At 43.2% G+C, this 10,237-nt stretch overlaps 1 protein-coding gene across 1 annotated transcript in view; it reads right to left on the bottom strand.

Annotated features, from left to right (window-relative positions):
- Positions 1 to 3,695, bottom strand: part of LOC109476456 (glycine receptor subunit alpha-2-like) — a gene marked incomplete at its 5' end in the record, with an annotated part of 8,712 nt that extends 5,017 nt beyond the window's left edge. The window contains 4 exons of the mRNA XM_019777390.1: positions 211 to 366; positions 1,651 to 1,733; positions 2,050 to 2,279; positions 3,628 to 3,695. Of these exons, the coding sequence (XP_019632949.1) occupies positions 211 to 366; positions 1,651 to 1,733; positions 2,050 to 2,279; positions 3,628 to 3,695 (537 nt within the window). The remainder of the gene's footprint in view (positions 1 to 210; positions 367 to 1,650; positions 1,734 to 2,049; positions 2,280 to 3,627) is intronic.
- Between the last annotated feature and the right edge of the window lie 6,542 nt (positions 3,696 to 10,237).

Genomic DNA, 10,237 nt, shown 5'->3' with positions numbered 1-10,237 from the left:
TACCTTTGTGGGCTCTTGCATTTGACATCCGGGGCCATTCACCTTGTCTGCTCCCTGCACATGGCATTTTGGCGTCCCCATGTGCACAAAGGTCTTGGCATCATAACTCAGAATTGGCACTCGACATTTCAAGAATTTCAATTGACTCGTCATGATTCGCTGCGGGTCGATGTAAGGTTATTGACTTGGTGTACACTTGACGATATTTACCTTCCACTCTGAGGTTGAATGAGTTGACATAAGCCTTCATCTCTATCTCCCGGAGTCTGAACTGAGAGTGGATTGCTGTGGCGTCCGTCAGTAGAGGCCCCGGTCCGTGGTCGCTCCAGATAAAGGGATAACCCCAGGCCAGTAACACTCCTTCAACTGTGAATACAAGATCGGTACTTTTTACTCCACGATTTTTTTTGCCTTCTTTAGGCCAGATCACCCTTTACTTTGGGCTCGTGATCTTACAGTTAAGGGATATCGAAGTTGCGGTGTGACCATCTGTCCATGGTGAATGCCATCCCATTCTATGGGATTCTGGTAGTCAGCTGAACAGTTTCATTTTGTTGTTGAGATTGCAACTTTCCGTTAATCAATCCAACATAGATGCCTGCTCAAGGCATGCTAAGATGTGCACATGCCCAACTATCATCGGTACACTTTAAAGTCATTGTTAGTCTTCTGATGTAACCTGGGAAAAGGCTGAGAAAGCAGCAGGCGCCAGACCTAGACGGACGCCTGCTGCTCAACGTGCCTGTAGGCACAGGAGAACCTAAGCACTTCTGGAGAAAGTACGATAAACGAGGAAACAATGATAAAACTGGTGACAGCAGGCCAAGAGAAGTTACTCCGCTGGGAAGTCCGACTCATCTGAAAGCCAGCTTGTTCAGCTCTCCTGCTGCCTCAGTAAACGCAACTAAAGCTATAAAGGTCGCACTAGTGCTTTGGGAGGATTGTTTCATTAGATATAAACGATCCATTATAAGAACGACTTTCATACATTATGATACCCGACGGCATTAAAAGTCACAGACATATTGATTTTATTCAGGGTCTGCTAAATTGCTGGTTTGAAAATCCTCTCAACAGTTGAAGGTCGTCACACAACATTAAGAACACAGAGAAGCCATGAGACATGCGGCGGCGTGGGAGTAATAAGGAAGTAATCGGGATCAGACGGTGACATGTCATTAACGTCTGCATGGAGCGGCCTTGGTATTTGGGTGATGACAGGAGACTAGACAGTCATACGTCTCTGCCAAGTAGATTAAGATTTCTTGAGACTAAACTAGTGTTTAGGGATTTCGTGGTGGTGAAACGATCACTTAATTTCCTACCAAAATGGGGCTCCTATTATGAAGTGTGCACACTCATGCTATTGCTGTACATCACTTTGGCTCTCGTCATTCATGTCCAAGGCTTCAATTTCTGTCTAAAGCGAGTATTGGTCATGAAATGGACCTAGGAAGATGATAAAGATGATGACACATCAGAGTACATACCTTTTATGCTATATCCAACACTTTACAAGGTGTATAAGTGAATTATTCAGAGATCCTGCAACATCCTGATGGTGGTTATGCCAAAATGCTAACTTGGTTAATGATTTTTTATTGTTTGTGCAGGGAGTTGTTGTACAAAGAAATAAATCTGGGTACTCACATCCGTCCATCCTGATACTGCAGAGCTGGTTATCCAGTGGATAGTTCTGTAGACTCATGCTGCATGTCACTTTTATCTCGTACCTGTGGTGGAAATACACCAGCGATGAATACACCCAGGCTCATAGATGCGTATGTTACTTGATTTAAGTGGTGTATGGCATCCAGAACCGACCGTGCCTATCTAGTTTTATAGTCGTCGCATACCCAAGAACGTAGATTTTCCACAGGCGAGGTTCTGGATACGCGTGGACTATCAAGAAACGTGTCTCAGCGTGGTTCTGGATAAAGCACGGTATATACATATGGCTTTTAGGTTGTGAAGTAAGCAGCAAACACACATCTGCATGTTCTTGCCAGTACAGGCAGCATGTTACAAATAATGTAAAGCAATACGTACAGTGTCACTTCGTTGACTTTGCCGTCCGCGGTGACCCACATGTTGGGTTCCTTCTGGAACTCCTTGTGCGGAACGGTGGCGACTTTGACCTCCTTGAAGTTGGAGAAGTCGATATGAGGCGTCCAGAGCACGGCCTGAGGGTCCACCGGGAGGTAGGGCCTGCCTTCCGGGATCGGCAGCAGTCGCGGGTCCCGCCATTCACGGACTATCCGTAGGGTGGCTTGGAAGTCCTGGGAACAGTAACAGCCCAACAATGGTAATCTGCTGACATTTTGACGCCATAAAAAATCAATCTCGATTACAGTCTCTATTTTAAAGTGCGCAAAGCATGATTCTTTGAAATGGTACTTAGTAGTAATCTATTTCAAATACGTTATACATAATACGTTTGAAATGGGCTTCACAGAAAACTATTGCCTTAAATTCACTTGACATGAACTTGATAAGAAACCATGCTACGCCTTAAAAGTTCACGATGAAATGATCAGGGTAGAAATTGATATTGTCTCAACTCCCAAGATCACTGTTGAAAGGTTGAGTAAAAAGTCAAGACCCAAGATCATAAGAATCCAGCCGTACCCTTACCAGCAATGTGGTTACAGGAATTCGATATATAGATCATACCCTTCAAACATAACCTTTGAAGACAAAACATGAAAGCGGGGCACATCAATTTCCCTGGTATCCAATTTAGCTTCCCGTCAAACATGTATCTGTTTAACAAGTCGTGAAATGAGATGACCTGGATCAAACCATCTCTGGGACTGTCGGATCGTTACCTGCAGATTGTGACATGGATAAGGACAGTCTGTGGAGACGAGTCGCGGACACACGTTTGTGTCACACAGAGTTTATTCCGATCTCTGAGCCAAGGGACTGATTTTCCTTAATGAGAAATAAGGAGCTCAGGATGAGGACTTTTTACTCACTAGGTCGAGATTCCCTCGGCCCAAATGACTGGTCTTCATCTCTTTCTATCTTTCATTTCATCGTTTTCAGGATTCTTAATCACTTTGAAATCACAGCCACCAACACCATGATGGTAAGTGAGAGTTCTCTGTCTCACGATAATCGGCCCATGTCGGCACTTACTCGTATGCATAAATCAGCAGGATTAGAATGTTTCAAAACTCTGTACATAACACGTGCAAGGGGATGATGAATGATGAATAAGTGAACTTTTACACAACTCTCGTGACTTGGAGCTGTTGGTCATCGACCTTCTAAGGGCCTGACCAGTGGAGGAACGAGCAACACTATTATTTGATACCCGCTTTCCGCTGAGTGGGGTGGCGACCTTTAAACAACCACAAATCTCATTGGTAGTTCAAAGAAATTTCGTTTGTTTCTTTCAAACGAAATACTCATCGTGGTCCATAGTCGATGTAAAAAGTCACGAGTCATACAAATCTAATGTTGGATCCCCTCCACCCAGTGGACAGGAGCTCGGGTGCCGTACTTCAGATATGCTAATGATGTAACTTGAAGAATTGCTGTGGATAGCACTTAGTAGAAGGGCCAGATAAGTGCCATATAATTCAATAGTTTATTCAATGAATTCAAGAAATGAGACTGTACCATTGTTTCTTCAGACACTGATCCGAAGCCTTGTAGGTGCGCGGCGACGGTGACGTTTAGCCATCGGTCTGAAAGGAAGACAAATCATTTTGACGGAGTTAGAACGACAATTGCATACAAAAACAAAGAAGGTCATGGTTGAGTTGTATGATACTCAACAGTATGCAGTATCCAGATGCACCCACAGTCCCTGACTTTCAGACATGAGGATGGAATCAGGTTCAAAAGGTCCTCTCCAGTTCAACAGTTACATCTTGCACGCCAACCATCTTTCAGAATGGGTAATGAGTTAGCATCTGCCAGGCTTTAGCCTTTCACAATGCCACCAGACGGCTAGAAAGGGTAGAAAGTGGCCAAATAGACAGAGGGCACTAACCAAATCCTTCTCAAAAACGGCAACTACACCCGCCTGCTTTGATTCGTTCCCTGGTAAAGAGTGGCATCAATAAAAAAAAACTCTAGAACGGTCTACCCCCGATAACTATGACCATCCATAACTGAAGACTGGCTCTTGCTTGCTTGTAGTATGTCATAATCAAGGAGTTGGCAACCCGACGTAAACAGAAGGGGACAACCAAACCCGACACTCAAAGAAATCCCGGAGGTCAAGGTTGGAGCGAAGGACCGCGACCAGCTGGCCGCCATGCTACATGTAGACAGAAGTGTCTGAAGTGACGTCCTGAAGGGCACGTCGTACGAGAATGTACTAACTTAACTGATAACAAGTAACATGCTCAGAGAGTTTGTCTGCTAAAGGAGTACAGTTTGCCGCAAATTTCTACTTTTTCCAGTCGCGACTGAAGCCTGAAAGAGGCTAGTAAGGAGTGGTAACTAGCGTGTACATGAAAGGCTTTTCAAAATAACATCGCCTACACGTAAAAAAAATGTTTATTTATGTCAAGACTAACACTTTTTCATCTATCAAGTAAAAACGAACTTTGCTCAAGGGTGGTTCGCGGGCATTTTACAACGGCTCTAGGTATGGTCAATAACCTGGTGCATATTCACAACCGGAACATGAAAACCCATATGACATGCGAGCTTGTGCAAGCATCGAGGAAAAGATCGCATATTGACGGCTTCTGACAGCAAACAAATGCTCCTTGCACGCAAGAAGAACCTTGAATCGACGCAAGCAGCCGGCCGCATCACGAACTTGTGCAGGGCAGAATAACTGATCGATCAAAAAGCGGAGTTCGAAGCTCGTTAATTACGTTCAGATCTTTTGACAAATAGCCTGATTACACTTGCTCTTACACTCGCACGATCTATATAATCCTCGATGGTAAAAGTACTTTAAGAAAGGGAGTCGTAAAACAACCTGTCAATTAAAAGTTACTAAAGGTCTCTGATCAATACATAATAAATTAGCCTATATGGTCTATGGATTATCTAGGATCAACTCACTCGTTAAAATTGGAATTGATGCGTTTTCATTGCTGCATCTCATTGTTCCGCATTGGATTGGGACGGTTTATCTACTGCTAACTGCATGATGTAGCACATGAGATGCAAGTAGTTTACCTTTAATATATTCTTTTACAGTTGTCACCTCTTAGTCTGTATCTTTGAATGGCCGTCTTTGCGTAAGTTCGGCTCCACTGCGTAAGTCTCTCTCAAGGTGACTGCATTAAGATATGTCGCCGCTGATGGGAGAGTTAGCCTTGACTTGTTGTCACGGCGGACCCTCACGTCTCCAACACCGTGCATGCTTGAAAGCATCCTGTCTACACCCGTCGGCCAAACGTCTATTCCCAACCGATGCATCAGAGGAGGCTTTTCATGCCATTGCCGCCTGATGTCTTATCAGCCTAGTAGACTAACAACGTTTACAGGCCGTAGCGCAATCGAACATCATTTTGTTACAACAGCAAAACTAGCCTGCCAAGCAAGCTGATCAACAAGCCGTGCAATGGTTATCTTATTATCCTTGAGGCATAAACTGGCGACCATAAACCAGTGAGTAGTTGATGAGCGTAGTCAACATTCTCGTTGCATCCCACTTGATATAATTCATTACACGGTGGATTTGCTGTTTCACAGTTTTTGGTTTGATGTCAGTAACATCGGCGCCGTATCATTAAATCACACACCTCGTTGACTGCGCGGATGTTCTTTTACATCTATGCAGAGTCGGCAGCAAGGTTGTTCAAAAAACACTTCACACAATGTTTGCAGCTTTGATATCCAAAGTCATTCACCCCCAGATAATGACTGCCTACTTGCAGCGAGACGAATCCTATGAAGAAGACTAATAATCTAAAAACTAATAGCCCATACGTTGGTGAAGTGCAGACATCCAGTTAACAAGATACGCAGAAAAAACAGTTACTCAAGCAACTGGGTATGATTTTGGAAGCGGCCAGACGTTTCAGGTAGCATCCACTACCTTTCGTCATTGAAACTGGAGAACTCTCGAATTCAGCGGGTATATTTCATGAAATTGCATATTTCACACATATCCTACTGGAAGTGTGACTAGAATAGCCCATACATTTTATTGGTAAAATTTATTGCCAGTAGAACTTGCTACACTGTGTGATATCGAACTTTTGATCTTCAGAGTGTCCTCAGCATGAAGTCTATAAGCTATCCAAAGGACCGTTGCTCAATGAGGACACCGTTGTCGGGGCGTTGCACGCCGCGTGTGCGCGAGTAGGGCTCTTAAACTATCTGTGTTCAACAAGGCCGATCCTTCAGGCAGAGCATTAAGAGCACTCTGAGTAACAGCCTGCGGGGAACGGGCTTGTGGAGAACGCTCGGAGCCGGGCCTGTAATTACCAGACCCTGCTGCCGCCATTACTACTCAACTGTAACAAGCAGCTGGGTTGTTTAATGAGTGCACATGCCCTTTCCCGACTCCTGCATGTATTTCACCAAATTGCATGTTTCACACATATCCTATCGGAAGAGTGACTATTAAATCGGACGTATTTGCAGAATGTACGGTAATTTCGGGGAATTAAGTTTCCATTTGTTAATATCGCTGACAATTATTCCCATTGCTACGCGCCCGAATAGAACGACTTAGAAGTTCAAAGGCGCTCTCTACATACAGGGGTACCATTAGGCATTGAGAGGTTGTTTGTACGCGGTTTATAATATATACCATCATATTCCTGGTTACAGAAAGCAGATAACTTATTATCTTAAGTGTAGTTGCATTGCCGGATGCAATGTGCCCTTTATCTAACAACTTTGAAAGCTGTCTTTCCGCAATGTTCCTAACTCCTATAAACTATCTATAAAGTTGCAGTAGCCTTTCTGCGTCCGTTATATAAGAAACGTTTTGATACCCTAAAGGAATAAATTCATATTGCCACAGACGTTGACAAATGTTGAGTCATTTGTACCATGTTAGTAGGCCACGCTGTAGGCCGTGCACATTTGGCATTTTTTTATGATCAGTGATAATCAATCATTATCTATTTTATTGTGGTCGAGCCTGTAAAACAATTTCTTAAGCTAGTCGTGGACATAAAGGAAAAAAAGCAAAAAGGAAAAAAAGCAAAAATGAGAAGTATCAGAAATGCTGTCTTGCTGAAATGGCTAAATATTCAGCCCATAGTACCAGTGAATCTCAATGCGTGATTGTTACTGTTGCTTTGGCATCGTCATCATTACGGACGTCTAACTCAGGCTAAGTTTTTGCAATCGCTCCCTGTCTTCGTTGCTACGTCCCGGATCTCTTGCGTGCAAGATGGTCTGCCATCCTCTGTCTCCAAAGGCGGCAATTGTATATATCGGCACGTAAACTCATATCCGTAGTTTGGTATTCAGTGTATCGGAGTGTGAGACTGCTGGCTACTCGTGCTGGGTGAAAAAAAAACCGCTATCTACTTTATTCCGACATGCTGTCAATAATAGGCAATAATAGGATGCACGAAGCGGTATATGGGGCGATGTGCCTGTAGGGAAATGGGCTTCTTTCTCGTCCAGGCTCCGTGACGGCCCGGATGTGCAATAAAACCCTGAGATATTGGTTCTGCTGTACGCTGTACTCTGATGGCAATCTCGGAAATTTCTAGATAACAACAGGGATTGAGGAGTCTTGGTATTGAGTTCCTTACATATTGGATTTCCGGACTGCGGACTTAATTACACAGTAACTCAGAACAAGGAGTAACAGTAAAGGTAATATAAGAAAAGTGTGTTGAAAGACTAACAGTAAAAGTCGTATAAGACGAAATGTTCAAAAAGTAACAGTAAAAGCAATACAATAACAATATGTTCAAATAGTAACAGTAAAAGTCATACCAGAAATAATTTGTTCAAGGAGTGATAGTAAAAGCCATATCATAACAATACGTTCAAATAGTAACAGTATAGTAAAAGTCATAAAAGAACAATATGCTCAAAAAGTAATTATAGTAACAGTAAAAGTCATACAAGAACAATATGTTCAAATATTAATAGTAACAGTAAACGTCATACAAGAACAATATGTTCAAATAGTAACAGTAAAGTATGCTCCATAAACTTTCTCCGTGTATTTATCCTAGTCATAAGTTACAAAACTTTCAATTGCTCCGAAACGTACATGCATTTGGGATCATATAATGTCAAATATAGGTTTACGGGTAGTTTGCCATTAATCGTAGTCGTTAAGTTAACGACGGGAGACTTTAAATTTAGGCCTCGACTCTACCTGGCCTGACGGATGTTTGGGTTCAAATTTTGCATAGTGTCTTTCATAGGTACAATGGGGGGAGGAGAGAGAGGAAAACATCATTCTCTATTCATGAGGCTGTCTCGCCTTTCCCTCTAGATAGATGTTGGATACCAGTGTGTGACGATTGTGCAATCAGAATCAGACATATAATTGCTGTTTCACGGTGAGCCATCCTGGGTCGCACATCGTTGAGGTATCTATCACTGTTCTGGTAATGTCCTATAGATTATCATCTACACAATCTATGCGATTTCTCTACAGATGTTTCGGCAACCTTCGATCCAGTGTGACGATTGTACCATCCGAATCAGATAATTGCTGTCCCACGGTGACTATCCTGGGTCGCGCACCAGTGGGGTATCTATCCTGTTCTGGTAATGTCCTATAGATTATCATCTACACAATCAAAGAATGTGATTTTCTCTACCGATGCATCTGCAACCTTTCTGTACCCTCATAGTGATGATGTTCCGTACCCTCATAGCAATGAGACGAAGGCTATTAGTCTTTACTATCGGGTGTGCTCGGTAAACTTCCGTTTTAGGTCAAATCATCCTTTACAATTGGCACATCATTATTCTTCGCTGCCCTCTTTAAACGTGATCTGTGTATGACCAAGGTTGTGCAATTATTCTCTACAAATTACATTCGCCTCGGAAGGGGAAGATGTCAGTAACAGTTAAACGATGCGGTGTCTATTACCATGCAAAAAGGTCACAGTCTACCAGATCATAGCTAACTGTATCTCATATGTGTTGTTTATATTGGCTGAATGTCAAAGTAGTCTGAAAACTTCAGGGTGATCTTTCTGCACGAACGACTTCATCTTCTGTCATTACTTCCAAGGCCACATGTTATTAACACACACATTCATTTTCAGGTTACGTACCTGTAGGGAATGATGTGTGAGGCGGGTAAACTGAAAGCCGTTAAGCTTGTTAAAGTTTGTCGCACGATTGTGTGCAGTATCATAACCTCCATAACTCCCCGCACCGTGTACTCATTGAACTGTGCTTTGTGACTAACTCACATAAAAGGAACATGAAGCTTTGCTCCGATAAATTTTCCGTGCAGGGTAAGAAGTCAGGTCGACCGTGTGATCCTGAAATCAAAGAGTGCAATGGTGTTGTGACTTATTGCGCCCTCTCCCATTGCTTTTGGCGAACATTCTCAGTCCATCTAAAGCTTTTTCACATAAAGCCGATCATATCATAGCAGACAGCTGTGGCTACGAGATACACTCCATCCGTCTGTACGGTTGTCAATGCAAAAAGGATGTCAGCCGGTGTGACAGAGATCTCGCACCCCCAGTGATTTCGCACCCCCCGGAGCGAAATCACTAGCGATCTCGCACCCCCCGGAACGATATCACTAGTGATTTCGCACCCCTTTGGTGATCTTGCACCCCCGGGGGGTGCAGAATCGGTAGCGATTTTGCACCCCCTCAATCGATTTGTTCACCCCGTATGTGTTCTGTTACGGCCTTCGTAATTCACAGTGGTTACTATATCAGATGCTACCTATTAACAAACACTATCCTCTAGTATGACAATACCAATATTCAGTAATTACCTTCGCCAAGAAGGTTATGTTTTCGTGGCGGTGTGTCTGTTTGTCTGTCTGTCTGTCTGTTTGTCTGCCTGTTCTTGATGAGACCTCGAAATGATTAGATTTTGGGCCACTTAGCGGCTTGTTATGGTACTGCAGCAGAACTTCCGGTTTTGATATCTCGTGATCTGAACATGCTAGGGTCATGAATTTTGCATGATAGATAGCTCTTGCCCTGGGAAATAAGTGACGTAAGTTTGGACCCCCTAGCAGCTTGTTTGGGAACTGCAGGGGACTTTAAGTTCAAATGTTTAAAGGAGGATAACTCAAGAACCAGTTGAGGAATCATTGTGATTTTTGGTATGTAGGCAGCCTAGAGGATGCTTGACA

The sequence above is a fragment of the Branchiostoma belcheri genome, unplaced genomic scaffold (assembly GCF_001625305.1).
Source record: "Branchiostoma belcheri isolate BF01 breed outbred unplaced genomic scaffold, Haploidv18h27 scaffold38, whole genome shotgun sequence".
NCBI classification, from domain to species: domain Eukaryota; kingdom Metazoa; phylum Chordata; class Leptocardii; order Amphioxiformes; family Branchiostomatidae; genus Branchiostoma; species Branchiostoma belcheri.
The sequence above is the reverse complement of the archived record's forward strand: the minus strand, read 5'-3'. Positions and strand labels throughout refer to the sequence as shown.